Source organism: Cavia porcellus, unplaced genomic scaffold (genome assembly GCF_034190915.1).
Source record: "Cavia porcellus strain 051 isolate PalLab524CR breed Dunkin Hartley unplaced genomic scaffold, mCavPor4.1 scaffold_15, whole genome shotgun sequence".
NCBI classification, from domain to species: Eukaryota; Metazoa; Chordata; class Mammalia; order Rodentia; family Caviidae; genus Cavia; species Cavia porcellus.
The window spans coordinates 43,871,505-43,889,536 of record NW_026947498.1 but is presented as its reverse complement, the minus strand read 5'-3'; the positions used below and the strand labels follow the sequence as shown (position 1 = coordinate 43,889,536).

General features: G+C 34.6%; 1 protein-coding gene across 1 annotated transcript in view; it reads right to left on the bottom strand.

Annotated features, from left to right (window-relative positions):
- Positions 1-18,032, bottom strand: part of Crybg3 (crystallin beta-gamma domain containing 3) — an 86,616-nt gene that overhangs the window by 34,319 nt on the left and 34,265 nt on the right. Inside the window, exons 4-8 of the mRNA XM_063224804.1 lie at positions 8,201-14,354; positions 6,954-6,998; positions 6,625-6,740; positions 5,655-5,802; positions 915-1,051 (exon numbers count right to left, since the gene is read on the bottom strand). Of these exons, the coding sequence (XP_063080874.1) occupies positions 915-1,051; positions 5,655-5,802; positions 6,625-6,740; positions 6,954-6,998; positions 8,201-14,354 (6,600 nt within the window). The remainder of the gene's footprint in view (positions 1-914; positions 1,052-5,654; positions 5,803-6,624; positions 6,741-6,953; positions 6,999-8,200; positions 14,355-18,032) is intronic.

The window sequence follows — 18,032 nt, the reverse complement described above, 5'->3', positions numbered from 1 at the left end:
AATTCAAGCAAATATACCTGAAAATTCAAAACTATTCCACCATATCTCATTTTTTAAAAACTGGAACAAAATGAGGGAGAGATTAAACTAGACATTTTATATTCTGAATCATTGTTGGTTCTGCTGTCGGCCTCAGAAACAGTATGGGAAAATAAGATTCCTCCAAACTTGCATCTTTCCCAACCAAATGTGATAATTACATACATTTCTCATGAATAGGGTCAATTATGAAGCCTGTCCAAGAGTTTAATTAATGGTTGCAGGAGACAAACTTGTCCTATAGTTATCCCAGAATTGGAGCAGACAGAAGCAATGAAACACAGAAGAGATCCACTGAGTCAGGCATCCACGGTTTTGCAATTTGAGACTATCTTGAGGTGAACTAAGTCTGAACTCAGAAGTATGGTCCTACAGATAACCTTTAGAATCAGAAAGGTCTGGTTTCAAGTCAGTGCTGACAGCTAATAGCCTGGGGCAAATCACTCATCTAGAATATGAAGTTAACACTGTCTGCTTTCAGGAAAAGAGCAATAATAAGCAAAAAAGGGATATGTGACTGGCACTGGGAGGCATTAGCACTTAGGACATTCTTGAAATAGTTTAGTCTCCAGAACTTTAGGTCAGGGGCAAGTTTTTATTTCTCAATTCCAAAATATGTTGGATGAAGTCAATCCGTCCATCTATCAAGAAATATGTCTGAGTATTCTACACCTGTTCCTTTGATTCATACATCAAAGTCTTAATTGGATCCACAAAAAGACAAAATATTGTAATAGTCTTTCCTGAGTATCCAGGACATCAGTGAAATTAATTGATTAAAACTTCAGAACTATGTACATTACCTACTGAAATATGAAACACCTGTTAAAGCAGGTAGCCATCAATCACTATAATAAGGAGAAACTGATACATACACTCCTGATTTCACAGTGAAGTATACGGATTTGGAGATTTTCAATGCTTCCAAGTCTGGAACTGCTCTCTGTATGTGCATAGGAGAGTACGCTGGGTCAGACTGTGGGTGAAGCTCTATCTCTGGAATGCTGCAGTTCTGAACACAAGAATAATTTGACTTTGAAATCATTTAGAGACACACAGGCTAGTATTCTCAACATCCTGGACATACAATTACTCTCATTGTTCAGTTGAATTTCCTCACAAAAACATCATAAAGGAAATATTGTTGTTTCTTAATCACTGTTTAAAATAAGTTTTGTTAAAATAAGTCATGTTAACATGAAAATTAAATATTATTGATGGAAAACTTATTGTCCCAATTTTTCCTGCTTTGTTCTTTAAGTACTTATTTCATTAAGCAATGTTCAGTTACCAAAGGATCTGAGTGCCAAGGGTTCATAAGCCTTCCTTTTTAGGTGCATAACAAAGCCATGAGGGAGGAAGGGAGTTAAACAAAAGTTGATCTCATGAGGGTCATAAAAAAATAAAGAGTTACTATACACTCTGTGTGTTTACCTAACTCACCCTGACAAAAGAAGTAGGAATTAGAGGTGAGGGTAAAGGAAATCTGTTTTCCTAGCTGTAAGACTCCACATTGTTTAGTGCAAGCTGGTTTCATGAAGAAAGGTATTATGAAGTTTGACCATACTTCATCACGTTCTGAGTAATAGGCACTCACTGTTACTATGTCCTGTGAAACCTTCGTTTAAAATTTCACTTGTGCATCTTTCTCTAAACTTCAACAAGGGCCTCAGGCACAACCACTAGTCAAGCACCAACAATTCTTTTTACAGCTTACAGCACCTCTTTTCTTGTGACACTTCTTGGCTCAAGATCTAATCAAATCAAATACATACTTCTGTTTGCCTTTCATACTCATTTCCCACAACTCTGCAGTGTATTAGATGCCATGCTATCTCTACTCAGACCCTGGCCTCTGTAAGCTCTGGAGGTGTTTCTATCACAACTAAAGAGATAATTCTTTGCATTCAAGTTATAAATAAACAAACAAATCTTATTCTTCCTTATGAAATTAAACATTACAATTATTTTCCCCTTCTCTGAAATTAGATATCCTTCTGAGTATACTACCTAAGTTCTCAAGAAGGTTTAACTATACTACTCAAGTTTAGTAGCATAATTTTCATCTATGATATTTTGAAATTCAAATTAATACACTTTAATGAAATAGTTAAATGCAATAACTATCGCAGGTGGCATTATTAGAAACTGAACTATATATTTATAAATTCTGTAACTTTAAAACTGTAATTTTTACAGTCTTTAACCTTTCCCCAAAGTGAGTTCTCAACTTCACAAATATATGAAGTGATTTATGATGTTAATTAGAATATGAAAATACTGTTCATTGTTTATATACAACAATGTAGAACCTAAAACTCAAATTTTACTAGTACATGATATAATTATCTTGCCAAAGTGATGACTTTTAGGCCAAAAAACAATGCTGAGTATAAACAAACCATTAAAATAACAGCAGCTTACACATGTACATTATTACGCCCTATATGCTATTCTACTCTTAAAAAATACATAAAATAAAGGAAATATATACATATTTTCATAGTTAGTTATAAAGTACAATATACTAAACAAAGATAGTTTAAATTATCCTTTAGAATATGTACAAAATAATGCTGTACAAAATAATGTACAGCATACAACAGTGTATTTCCTTTTGAAGTTTCATTTCAAAAACAGCCAGAAATCTCCAGAACAGTCACCTGTCAATCTTTCATGGTCTTTTGTATGCTATTAATAATAGTGCTCTAGTAACATTATTTTAAATACTTCCATATTAATGTTCCCCCAGGGATCTGAGATACAGTAACAGAATACATAACTAAGTGTCTCACACAAACAAGTTTCCTCTGTATTGTATTATACAAACAATGTTTGGGTGGTGTACTTTCAAAGGGAAAAAGCTAAGAGGCATTCATGTCTACAAAACAGAAGGAAACAGCACAGCAATAAAAACATAATGACAGCTTAAAAACTGAAAATAAAAATAAGAAGGTATATGTTCTCAGCTACCTTTACAAGAAGCCCAATTTTTACTTCAGAAGATTGAAAGTAACTTTACAACAGTTTACTGGCTTCCTCCCAAACTCTTCTAATCATACTACACTTTCCAAATATGGTATATCTGGCTGAAACTCATAGGCTTGGACCATTCTAACAATTAGTACAAATGGGGACAAAGTTATAGAAGAGAAACAGAGTAGAAAAGAATTATAGCAGCACAAATGGAAACATCTGTTTATTTCCATCTTAAGTCTTTGATCTAACAATGGACTTCTGTTTACTTGGCTCATTAGTGTGGGCACAGCCTGCATAATTTCTGTCATAAGAAAAATGTCATTAAATGCACAGTAAACATGCTAATTTGAAACCTTCAATTATCCTAATATGAGAAAAGAAAATACTTAGGTCAAGAGTCACTGCACTGTCATCCTCATTTCCAATTCCTTTCACTGGGAGTGATAGGGTCAATGATGAGCCTTGAGTACAATCCAGAGTTTCTGAAAACTGAAGGTACTTTCTATACCTGTTCACAACCAAGTGACAACATCATAGCAATGTCATCTTTAAAGGACAGCTTTAGCTACCTATACAACAGCAGCTAAAACCAAGATGTAAGACAGATGAATAAAGGCCTAGACAAGTGGGGGATGGTGACAGCAACATGAAAATGCAGTTATCCAAAGGCTGGATTTGGACAAGGCTGGAAAAAGGGGAGCAGAGTGTGTCAGTTACTTTATATTTAAAGCAATGGTAATTGCCTTTTCTGCTTAAAGCTTAATAGTCTTATTTTCCCTCCTCACTTAGTCTGCCCAAGACATCAGCACGAGCATTGTGACTAAAAAACAAAATGACTGTGAAGAGCAAACAAGAAAAAAAATGCAAGCATGGTTTTTTTTCTTATAATATATTCTAAGCCAATAGTGGCTATATAAATTTTTGCGTATCTATCATCACCAGAATAAATTTGCTTGATTTGATTCTTGTATGACTTTAGAAGGGCTGGAAGGGTAGATAACTGCCAAATCTTTTTGTTTGTTTTGTCTTGTTTTCCCACTGGGCTTGTCACAGTACCTGATATTCACAGGAAAGAAACAAAAGCACAGATTATACCAATCCCAGGAGAGTCCATCTACAAACTATTCTTTCCAAGGAATTTCCAGTAAGTCAGCTAATTAAGTGGCACTCAAATACTCTTGGAGAACTGAAGGATCACAGAAAATCTTTTAATAGTAGGCACTGCCCTCGCTGCTTCAGGATTCTTAATCTACCCTTTAGTACCACTGAACCAACAAAGATGGCCCTGCCAGAACTCCTTCACATTTGTCATACAAATGCCTATTTATTTTTCAAGATTTCAACCACATGCCACCTCCTCCAGGTGAGGTGCCACTCTCTATGCCATGAGGTACCTCTCTGCAGTGTGCCCTCATGGTGTGAAGCTCTTCCCTTGTGCTATGGTCAGGTAACTCAGTTGTTTCTAGCGAAACTTTATTTTGCAACTTAGAGTAAAGGACCTTATTCACCTATATCTCCATTCCCTGCTCTCTATCATATTAGGTTCAAAGGCAAACACAAGTATTTGTTTGATATACATTTCTTTACAGTTTTGATTCATGTAAAATACATACACACATACCTTTATGATTAACTTGAGTTTTTCGTGTGCTAACCTTCAATTTTTCTAAATGTTTTTTCCATAGATACTAATACTAAATAAAGTAACATCAAGTCATTCATAGTTTTGATTCAAACCATTCGTATTTTTTAAAATATAAAAGTATTTTGAAAATAGATGTATCCACGACTCTCAAATGAATGACTGCATTATATCATATGTTACTGAAAAGAAATGTTAAGAATACATGAGAACAGGGGCTGGGGATTTAGCTCAGCGGCGTAAGCGCCTGCCTTGCAAGCAGGCGGTCGTGAGTTTGATCCCTGGTACCGATGAAAACGAAAAAGACAAAAAAAAAAAAAAAAAAAAAAAGAATACATGAGAACCCCCTTATCATTAATTTACCCCTCCTGTAAAACACCACAGAATCTCTCACAAAACGTTTTATTATATTGGAAACCTTCTTCATCAATAGCATGTTTTAAACAAAAAACAAAAAAGCAATACCTTAGCATCCTTTCCTAATCCTTCTCTTCTGTTCTTCTATACCATAGCACGCACACACACGCACACACACACACACACACACACACACACACACACACAAACACACACATTCAGCTATATCAAAGAGTAGCAATCCAAACCAGAAAAAGATATATTTGGAAATACTAGATTTCTTTCTAAAGATCATAGATAGTATACTACTAATATTACAAAAAAGTAAACATGTTATATCATGTTGCATTTTATGGACATTAATCCAACTTTCTAAATTATAATTCATTCCAATATTTTATATGTATAAATTTCAAAGTGATCAATATAATAATAAAGATTAATGAAACTGGCACAAATATTAGCAACTATTTCTAAGTACTACTAGGCCACACCACAGCTTTACTATATAAGAAAATTATAAAAATAGGCAAAAATATAGCTCATTGGTAGCATGTCTGAAACGTTTTGGATTCAATACCCAGTAACACAACAACAACAAAACAAAAACAAAGAAAAACATTAACAGTTTTGTTACCTTTAGGACTCGTTTGATAGAACCCAATGCAAAGTTTCTTTGTGGGTGCTTTCTGTTGTGAAGAATCCAGTCACGATTTAACACCTTTTCTCCTTCTTCTAACACACATTTCTGGCCTTGGAAATGTGGTTTCTCATATAAAATCCAGCTAAACAAATATAAGTGCAATGATCAACTATATTAAAGTTTCTAAGAAACGAAGCATAAAACAAATGATACTTAGATCATCAAAATTTATCTACTTAAATATTTTAACCTGAGCTATCTTCCTATATTAGCCAATTCTGCTATTTAAAGTAATAACATAGGCTAACTTAAATGCAAAGAATACCACAATAGTTAACCCCTGTATTTATCATATGTGTAACTTTATGTATATTATATACACAAAGCTTAACATTAAAAATAATTTAATGATTCCAAACCACACTTCCACCCTAATTTTGCTAAATAATACATGTGAACACAACACATCAAACTGCCTACAATATGAATACCCACCAGGTGTTAAAATAAACACTACACAAAGAAATTCTAATTCGAGCATGCCAATGGTCCAAAATAACAAATAAGGTTTTCCTTAATTTTTAGATTACACAAGGAATTCTTTGTTTCTTGAGCATGTCAGCTATGCAAACGACTATATTTGGTCCTCATATTTTTTTAGCATTCCACAAATTCTGAGCTCATTTTTAAAGTTATGCTTCATTCAACTGAAGCATGAAAGTCTACCTGCCAAGAGTAACTTTCTAGTACTACAGAAAGAGAATGCATGGATGATAGTTTGTGTACGAAAATCAGTCTGTGTTTTCTGCCATACTAAATAAAAAGAACATACAAAACACTAATGATGTTACAAAACATTCTATAAAAAAACTAGAAGTATGACTGTAATAAACATATAAAATGCATACATGCTAGAAGACACTCTTTTAGAAAATCAGCTATGCAATTTTAAGCAATATCTTACCAGCCTCTTACAACTTTTATCAACACTCCATTTGGAAAAGCCCATGCTGTAGCATCAGGAACGTTACGGTAGATCTCTTGTTTATATTTATGTTCATGGAGATCATAGATAATCATCTGCAACACAAAGGAGGTAAGCATAATTTTAAGAATGCATTTAAAATTCAAAAATATTCTTGATGTAAAAGCAAGAATTGCTTCAGATATTAAATCTTTGGGTTAAAAAATAATTGTCTAAGTCAGTTAAAAAAATTTGTTAAACTCACCAAGCTTAAAAGTAAACTTATTTTTCAGCTTTCATCTTAGTCTACTTTAGAAAGTTATGCTTACCTTCCCAGGTCGTGGGTTACATTTCAGAGTTTGTTTGTCAACATTCTGAAATAATAGAAATGGAAAACATAAGCCTTAAGAAACATCAGTGGAAATAGATATACAGTAATGATTCTTAATAATCATAAGTGCAGTTTGCTGAGGGACCATTATGAACAAAATGCTTCTCTAGATATAAAGCACAGAAGGCAAATAAGCAGGTAAGTAATAGAGTATCACTGCCCTCTAAGACTTACTGATTCAGGGGAAACAGATGATCATACTTGAGTAATTTCTACAGGAAAGACTAATTAAATGCACAGGTAAAATAAAAAGAAAATATCCGGTTATAAAAATGAGACTAGCATGGAGGTAAGGTGATAGGACAAGAAGGTTTAGAAAAGGTTTCTTTGAGGAAATAGTAATGAAGGATCTTAAAAAATAATTGTTAAATGAATAAAACAAAAAGTGTCAGGTTGGAATAGGGACACTAGAACAAAGTACAGCGGTAAGAAATACAGAATGTGTAACCAGAGCGTAGGGAGGCAAAGTTAGACCAAACAAAACTTGAGGGCTTTATAATCACAGTGAAGAGGTTCCACTTGATTTTGTAGGCAATGGGCATTATGAAAGAAACATTATTTTAAATCTGATTTTTTCTAAACTGATTTTACTTTATTCAAGTATTATTACTATTTTCCAGTAAGGCTGTTTAAGATCAAGATACAAGGTTTGAGAATCCTCAAGAAAATTCCATGATCTTGAGGATGCCAGAAAGGTAGGGCCAATGTTCAATGGATATTCTACTCTATAAACTTAAATGTTTCTAAACATCCCCCCCAAAAAGAAAGGAAAAGTAAAGAAAACTAGATTTGCGTCATACTATTTTTAGCTCTTCTTCAAATCAGGCAGCTTATCACCCTGCTTTATATGAGAAGTCAAGCAAATTATTCTCATGACACACATAACCTAAACAGAAAGTATAACTCTTACACATACACTACCTTTAGAATTTTGCAATGTTATCACTTTAGCTTGAAAAATGTTAGTTAAAAACTGAAATAACAGATTTCTCTGCTAAGCCTTTGAAAATCTGAGCAAGCAATTTTGTTTTTTCAATGTAATGATAGGCTCATGGATTCTGATACATATCAAATAACTTGATTTTTAAAAACACTTTATACAACCCCAGAACACTGATTTTTTTTTAAAGATTTTAAATAATTTCATGACCCAAAGCTGTATTTCACTAGTTAATAATAACTTACCTCTATAAATGGGCTCAATCTGTCTGGATTGTCTTGAACACCGAAGTATTTTGAGACTGGTTCCTGAAAAATTCCACCAAATCTGGCTCCTTTTTCTGAGGAATAAGTTTGAGAAGTCTGCAAATACTGACGATAAACACTCTTTAAAGAAGAATGCAGTTTAGAACTAAGGTCAGATTTTTGTAGCAATGAAGATTTTTCTGGCCAGAGACCAACTTGCTGATTGCAGGTGACAGGTTCACTTGACATTGCACGTGAAGTCTTAGAAATTTCAGTGCATTCCTGGTCATCACCATCATCAGGGTAAAATGTGATGGAAGGATCTGGCACATGGAAGGTAACATGATCCCTCCTTTGAGCTTCGAGACCTTTAGACAATGTTTCTTCTTCCTCCTCTTCTTCCTCTTCAGTCACTTGTCTATCATCTTCATCAAAATTCATCTTTAAACGCTCTGATACTGACTGGAGAAGTGATAATACAGAAGAGGACTGGTTTGCATTTTCTCTTGATTTTGTGGAGCCATGGTGACCAGGTGAGACCTCATTGGACAAGATATCCTCCTGTGAGCTATCATCCTCATAAATGGGACTCAAAGCCAAGGGATAGATTTTGTACCTTTTAGCCTCCACTGATAAAAACATTTCTGAACTATCACCATCAAATGTCTCACTTAATTTAATATCTTTTTCAAAACAATGGACAAGGTCAGTTCTACTCTCAGACCTTTCACATGCCAGAACAGGCAAGCTATCAGAAGACATATCAGGAAACAAGACAGACCGTGCTCCTCTTACTTCTACAGAAGAGTACTTCTCATCTTGAAGGGGCTCCTCATACAGTATAGTAAAGGAAGAATTATCTTGTTCTTCCTGAGAAACAAAGGCTAAATTAGATTCTTCCTTTTCATTGCTATAATCCTGCTCTCTCCTTTTATCATATACTACAGAAACAGACATCATTTCATTGAGCCTTACTGTTGTATCTTCCGGCTGAAACTCTGGCACTGCTAAGGCAGGGTAGCCCTCATAATCCTTACTTAATGTAGGTGATTCATACCCCTTGAAGTGTGATGCAAGTCTATCAGCATGCAGTATCAAGCCTTCCTTTATTTCAGTGAGTTCTTCCTCTATTTCTCCAACACTCCCTTCTGCATGCTCTTGAGGTATCTTTTCAGTTTCAAATATGGAAGGCATGGCCTCCACTTGTGTAGTGGTCAATTCTAGTTTTGTTCCATGTGTTTTCTCAATGTCTACTGTGGATACTTCACACTGCCCAATATTTTCATCAAGATCTTCTGGGGATGATACTTCCATTCCCATCTTAGAAGGTATCGACATAAATATTCCACTGGTCTCTTCAGCATCACTCCTGCAAGTTTTGTTTATCTCTACAAAGATATGTGCTGCTCTTTGGTGTGTTTCTCTCACATCTAATACAAAAGGTACCACTGCAGCATTCCTAATAACCTCTTCTGCATCTTCTTGGTAAGTAGTTCCTAGTTCCAGCACTGGGCTCCCACTCTTTCTAGTGAGTCCCTCAGCATCCTTCTGGTAATTTACTACATCTAAAGTAATAGGTGTCACTTTAGTGTTTTTAATATCTTTTTCAGTACTCTTTGGGTAAATATTTTTCATTTCTAATCCAATAGGTGTCACCTCAGTTTTTGCAATACTCCCTTCCCCATCCTTTTGATAAATGTCTTCCATTTGTGATGTAACAGCTACCACTTCAGCCTTTTCAGTAATCCCTTTGGCATCTTTTTGGTAGGTATTTTCTACTTCTAATGTAACAGATGTTACTGCAGTCTTGCCAACATCCCCTTCCGCATGCTTTTGGTAATTACTTTCCAATTCTCTTGTAACAGGTGTCACCTCACTCTTTACAATATCCCCTTCAGCATCCTTTGGGTGGTTATTTTTTCTTTCTGACACAACAGGCATCATCACCTCGGTTCTCCCAGTGGCCCCTTCAGGATTCTTCATCTGGTAAGCTTTTTCCATTCCTGAAGCGACAGGTAGTCCCTCTGGTTTTTCAATACATTGTGCAACATCCATTTGGTATGCTTCTTCCATTTTAAAAAAGTGAGATTCTGACTCAACTTCTGTAATATTAAACTCAGCTTTCTTTTTACATGCTTTCTGTGTGTCTAACATAGGAGGGTCTACCTCATGCTTGGCAATGTTCAGTTCGGCATCCCTTTTGTTTGTTTTTCCCATTTCTAACATGGAAGCTATGTGGTCAATTTTTCCTTCATTATCCTTTTTGTGTACTTTCCCTATTTCTGACAGTACAAGGGGTGTGTTTTTACTATGTCCTGGCAAGCTTTTTTCAGATACACATACAAGACTATCAGACAAACTGCTTTTGGATGTACTGGGTGCATGCATGTCACTATTCCCAAATGAAGGCCACCTGAAATTTAACACAAGAGTTCCTGTATCATCTGTCCCAGTTTTGTAATTATCTATATCCTCTATTCCTGTTGTTTCTTTATACTTCTTATTAACAAATAACTGTGTTTTTATCCTGTCATCTAATCCTTCATTGGACATGTCTTCAGCCAGTAAAATAGTACCTGATTTCTGCAATTTTATACTGTCAGACTTTCCAGCTCCTTTTCCAGAAACTGAGGATTTTTGGTAAACAACAATTTCTCTTTCTTTAGTTGACTCTGTGCCACTAACTAAATTACCTATGGATAAGAATCTATTCAATATTTTATTTTCACTAATTTCACATGTGCTTTGATTTATTGCTTTTTCTGATACCAAGAACTCCCTAACTATATCATGTGGGTTAACACTATCACTTTTCAGAATTTTTGAAGTGTTAACCTGAAGTTCAGAATCTGAAGTACTGTCAATATCCTCAAAAGCACCAAATCTTAAAGTTTCTTGGGCTGAACAAATAACTTTATTGACTAACTCTCTAGCTTGATCTTCTAACAAACAAGACACATTCATTCTATCGGAATAAAAAAGGAGACTTGTCTCACCAACAGTAGGTGAAACACAGTCCTTCTGTTCTTCAGCTTCTGACGTGTTTTCCATGCCCTGATCTTTCAAACAGTCTTTCTGTTGGATTTCTGTTAATGCCACTTCTGATGGGTTTTTCTCAGGGATGCCTTTTTTTCGGGTACTTGAATTCATTACACCATCTATGGCTATGTGCTCCTGGCAAGTACCAACTGTTTGTGTAGATTTTACTTCTTCCCTGACAGAATGAAAAACCTCTTCAATAAATGTATCAGCCTTTTTGAGCAAATCACTTTTCAGGTCCAAAACTTGGTCATGTATGCTTCTCCTTGCTTCTGAGTGCTCAGCAGATGATTCAGAACACTGCTGATCTGAGCTGTTAACTGACACTGAGGCTCCAGCAACTGCTTCCATCCCTGCTTGCAGAGGTCTGTCAAACTGAGCAGTGTTTGAGAAATCAGGAAGTACTGTACCAATACAAATCCCAACATTTTCCTGAAACAGGGTCACTTCTGCCCCTGTTGGGATAAATGTCTCTAGTTCCAAATAAGAGCTACTGGAGTCCAGGGACTTATTTATAGAGGCACCTTCACATTTGAGATCTCTGGTAACTTGCACAGAATTGAAATTTTTTGAAGTACTATGTGAATTCATAACCATGCTAACTTCCTCAGAGTGATGAGTGGGAGAAGATGGACTATCAATCCCATCACCCAGCAAATGAATGTTTTCTCTCTTCCTGTAAGATAAGGGTTTTCTTTCTGCTGTCAATTCAGAAGACATATTAAGCAAGTCAGAATCCTCACATGTAAACATATTACCTTTCAAATTGATACTGGAACCCAGAAAAGGTGAATTTACTTGTGTGCTTTGGAACTCTGAAGAAATTTTAGTTAAGTCAAGTTCTACCATTTCTGAGAGATCAGAGCACTTTTTAGTCCCACAGATATCCAAAGAGTGATGTATCATACAAGGATTGGCATCACAACTTTGAGCCATATTCCTAGTGACTTCCTCCTTTTGATCTGGAGGTAAAACTCCAGGTAGATTATTTTTGAGAAGAGAAGGAGGATCACCTAAGGCGTCTCCCTCTGTTTCTCGTAGGTGTTGATGCTTGAAAGCAGAAGACACCTCAGCCTCACAACAGTCTTCAAAACCAGCATCTGAATGTTTTCCCTTACACTCCGTGAATTGAGAAATTTTGTCCTGTTTAAACTCTGTAGAACTTAATTCTGACAAAATGGGTTTTGCTGGCTCATTTCTAATTTCTAACAGAGAAGAACAAATTTTATCCTGAAAAATGTCTTTGGGTTCCACCTGGGAAACTGATACCTCTGACAAGGATACAGATTTTCCTTTTCCATGATGTGCAACAAGAGGAGCTCTGTTCTGACCATCAACCTCAGCTTTTGATGAAATTTTAGCAGTGATATCAGTTTTGGTTTCCAAAGAAAGAGAACTAGATTTCTCTATGATGGTCTCAGTTACTGAAACATTCGAAGGCACTAATTCTGCTTTGCTAGAGTCTTGAAGTGAAACACAGATATGATCCTTAGAGGAGTTTCCAGTCTCAAAGCTCAGTGGGTCCATCCCAGGTGAGTGAGTGCCACAGGTTTCAGCACTTCCTTGCACTTCCTTGCATTCAAGAATTTTAGATGCATGTTCAAGGTGAAAGGGAGAAGGACTCTTCCTGTCTAAAGTTTCAACATTATTTGCCACATTTTCTTCTGAACACTTACTAAGATAATGGGAAAGAACAATGTTGGCATTTTCAGTTTTAACAGGCACAGAAAACCCTTCATTCTTTAAAACAGGGATATCCAGGTTACTCACTATGCTACTTCCAGAAACAAAGGCAGAAGGTAAAGTATGAAAATTTGATTTTTTACAGTCAAGACCAAGAGATGTTTTATCACCAGGTGATCCTCTGGCTTGTTGAAAATTCTCAGAGTAAAGAGGAGGTTGAGAATCATGATTTCTATTAAACTCAACATTCAGTTTAGGTGCTACTTTATTTTCTAAGCATGTTACTACTGATGATTCACTCTTGAGTTTTACAGGTGCAAGATCACTGTGATTTATTTGATTTGTAATATGAGACTTGTCATGTGGCCCAAAATCAAGTTTTTTGGTTTCTATTTCAAACAATTGGTCATTATCTTTGGATAATGATTCAATTCTGTCTTCTGGAGTTTTTATATGATTTGGAATCACGGATTCACCAGTCGAGGTACTTTCTGTTTCTTGCTTTATTTCTGTAAAGGCCAAATTCTGTGAGTCTTGGGCAGACCATTTCTTTCCTTCATTCCCAAGTTCTGTGTCTGTCACAGGATGCCCCTGGAGAGCAAAAGTGCTCTCATCACTGGCAGTCTGCACTGATGAGTTATCTACAGTCTGCTTGTCAGAACATTCATTCTCTGGCAACTGCAGATCTTCATTACTAATTGATTTATTCAGAGTGGACAAATTTGTAGTTTCCAGTCTGGTAGTGTCACTCTCATCAGATATACTACAAGAGAAATCAGAAACAGCAGGTCTCTGAGGATCAGTGTGCTCTTCTCTTTGCAACAGTGGCCCATCATTCATCAGAGAGCAGTTTTCCCTCACAATATTTTCTGTTGAGGTTTTCCTTTGAAATTCTGCACTACAATGAACTTTGCTACTCCTATTTCCTGTAAATGATGCTGCACACACCAAATTTCTGTCAGTCTGAGAAACTGATATGCAATTTAAATGGTGCTGTAAGGCAGATTCTCCAACAGTATAGCTCGAGTCAGACACAGAAGAGTATGACTGACTTTTCTCAGGTGTCCCAGGATCATTTTTATTTAAAACATCCTTAAGAGTGGCAATATTCTTAAGTTCTGGGTTGTATGTCAGATGGACTTCTGTGTTGAGATTTGTTTTGTTGTAATTACTGTCTTCTAGTGGGTCTCCAAGCAAACAGGTTTCCATGGATATGTCTATGTTTTCTGACGACAGCAGTGCTATCCCAGCCTTCATTTGGCTTCCAGGGTCGATGCATGTGTCTGTACTGGAGTCAGAACTTTCATTTTCTCTGTCTAAGGAATTCACAGTTTCCAACATGTTATGTTGCTTTAAGTATTTCTTAATTTGTCTGGGCCCTTGATATGTTGCATATGTTACTGAAGGCCTCTCTGGTTTACCATCAATTTGTCTATGAAAAGAAACAGCATGAGAGTATCAGGATATATAATCCCAGCAATTATGGTAAAGAATATCTTTCATATACCACTTCCCTTCACATGTACTGATTTGCAAAAGAAATTCTAGAATGTTTTAAATTACCTTTATTAAAAATAATAAAGATTTGACTGGCAGCATGTGAATGTCAAGGTAACATGAATAACAGATCTCTTTAGAACCATTCCTTCTTACCTGTTTACATATCTTTCTGTGTGGACAACAGAGAAAGCACATGATGACAATTTCAACTCTTAAGATTCTAGTTTTTATTTCAAAGCACTTAACTAAAAAATTCACTGGATTTGTTTCTCAGATCAGTACCACACAAGTACAGATACACCATTGTGATTCTCTACCACTTCAAAGTATCATAGCAAGTTTCTATTTTTTACTTTTATATTTGAGTTTGAACAGCAACTTTTAGCACATTAGTTGAAGAAACTTTAAAGAAAAATACCTGGTAAGATATCCAGTCCATAGTAAACAGTACGTATTTATTAACTTAATCAAAAGACAAAATTGGTTTTAAAATCTCCCTTGTTAAATTTTTCAAATACTCAACTATTTACTGAGTATTAAATTTCTTGGATAAATGCAGAAAGCAAAAGATTTCTTCAAGAAATACAGAACCAAACCCGGCATGTACTTCCTAATGCTCTCAGCATCCAAATTCCTTTAATGCATCTGCTTCTGGGAGTTCTCATATAAAGCATGCTGCTGTGCAACCCTTGGTAAACACCATGCCTTGTCCTTTCATTCTAGCACCAGAGAGAAACTGACCCCAATCTTAACCTGTGAGATTCAGCTCACAAATGTTCTTTACAAAGCTGGCCCTTCTCCTAAAATGGACTTTTAGTCTGATATATGGGTGCACATGACACAACACTTACCACAGTAAATTACAAACATCTAAGCAGTTATTTCTCTCTCCAGTAGCCTGAATGAAAGCACTGTCTTAATCATATTTGTATATTTGAATGCCCCCAACCAGATCCAAAAAATGGTGTATGTTTAAAACCTTTCTGTGAATTAATAAATAAAGTAACAATACTGAGTAACCTATTTTAGACTAATATTTTCATTCTTATAGTTAATATCAAAACATTTTAAATTCTAAGCATATATTTTAGGGTCTTGATTATAAAAATATACATAGTAAGACTGGATGAGTATTCTACTTGATTTTTTTTATTAAATATACCATTAACCAAAAAGTTACTACACAGTCCACGTGAATAAGAAACTCATTTCTTATTATAAAAACACACAGTTTATCCTCACTTTAAAGTAGTGACATTAAGAATGCTAGACCTGCCTAAATGATAAAACAACGTAAATCTCCTTTCACATATAAAAACTTTATCAACTGTAAAGTACTTCTTAAATATTTCTTGAATTTAAGTTGAAATAATTCATTTAAGGCCATATTACTAGCTTATAAAATCCTAGCACACCACAGTTGCAAAAAAAAAAAAACTGCTATATTCATTTATTTTTTACTGTCAATTGTAAAGCAACTAAAGGAGGTGTGTTAAGAGAAAAGCTTTGCCTTGCAAAAGTGATTTTAAGTGCTGCATGAGTTTCTGGTTGGTTAAAGACTTAAACAGAGTCAAAAGTTGGATAGCCTTCCTACGATAATACATATGAATGCAAAAATACATATGGGAAAACTACAGTGATTAGTGAAATTATATATCAAAATACACAGATCATTCAGAAAATGTAAGCACCTTTCAGAACATTATTAAAATGGAGAAAATCTAAATAAAAGCAAAAGATCAATAGACTACAATTTTCTTCCCTAAACTTCACTAATATAATTCTGAAGACATGAATACCACAAAAATGTTCACAATGTCAACTAAAATATGAAATAGAAATAAGGATCATAATTTTATTCTTTAGGTGTAGTAACTTTATGTCCTCTTACTGCCCTCTCCCTCCTCACTAGATCTCACAGTATTTTTTCCTGAGTCATTGCAACTGTGATGTGAAAAGACTCAAATACAAGTCACAAGAAAAAGTCCACTAAATTTCAACTTACTATAATAATGCTTTTTGTAGTTTTAGAATATGGAGACAAGAATCAATGTTTTACATTTTTTCAGGCTTTCTGAATACTTTCAACTACAATAATTAAATAGATTTATATACACTAGTTTAAATGTCTAGGCAGATAGTCTTCTGCAGCATCCTATATAGAAATGCCATACATCTGTAACTGAAATATGCATTTTAATGTTAACAATTAACATTTTTAAAGCACTGAACATCAAAGTTACAAGCTCAGCTTCATGTTTTATAATTAGTCCCTGCAGTTACTAAGGAGCTATACTACAACTTTTTAAAAGGTTAGCCATGCCAACAGTGTCTATATTCTATACCATCCTTTCATAGGTTACCACAACTGAATAGTATTAAGAACATAAAACTGTCATTTTTTAAGTGTTTAAAATAAAATGTCAAAAATATATAATTGTAGAAGTCACTTGAAAATGGGAAATCAAAAGATGTATCTTTCACAAGCTCAATGAAGAAAGGAGAGTATTTCATGTACTCTGCAATCATATATAGCTTTTCTGTATCTGAAAGGTGTGTGACCCAAATAATGTAAGAAAAAACCTACTTAGGAAATATTAAGCAACTTCAAAAATTTTTTTAAAAATTTCAAATATATAAGCAAATAGGCATATGTTTTGAAAACCTGAAACATTTGGAATGGCAGTCCAAGATATAACTTTTTCATGTGACTGCTTATTAAACCGCTCTTTAATATAGCTGTATTCTAAACTGGATAAATCTAATAATGTTATATAAAAGGCAACCACAGATGTGTCATTTGTCAAAGAAAAATTTGTAACAGCCACCTGCAAATAATATCTAGCCTTGGAGGAAAAGTATCTATTTTTAGGAGAATATGATTAAGGTTTTTTTTTTTTTTTTAGCATTAAGATTTATTTCCTTTTGATCCAGGCATGATGGCACACACCTTAATCCCAGCACTTGAGAAACTGAGGCAGGAAGATTGCCATGAGTTTGACAGCAGCCTGAACTACACAGCAAATTCAAGGCAACCTGAATTACATAGTGAGACCCCATATCAAAAAACAAAACAAAATATTTATTTCCTTTCAAAATTTATACTTAAGTATTTTCTCTCACTGTGGGGAAGGATTTTAATTTTTCTACTTAAAGAAAATCTTGGAAAATCTAAAAAAATTTTTTTGAGAGCTTTCACAAAAGAGCATCACATTATGTTGGACATGAGCCTGTAAAAAATATAAATAATAAGTATAAATAATAATAAAGTATTTTCCTATATAAGTTTTCCAAAAATCATGAGTTAATATATTGAAAACAATCTAAATTGCCTACCTATTGGATTTTATTATGAATATTAAAAATAAAATTTACATACTGAACTACAAATAAATACAATTAAAAGATCATTTTAAATTAAGATGAAATAATTTATATTGCATTTTGGTGATTATTCAATTCACTTTGAATAACAGGTTTAAATTTTTTTCAATTTTTAAAATGCTATTGACAGTAACCACAAAAAATGATAGTACGTTAATGAACAATGTTATACAGTACAGATTAATTTGTGTAAAACTGTCAATCTTTTTTAATACTATGATTGTAA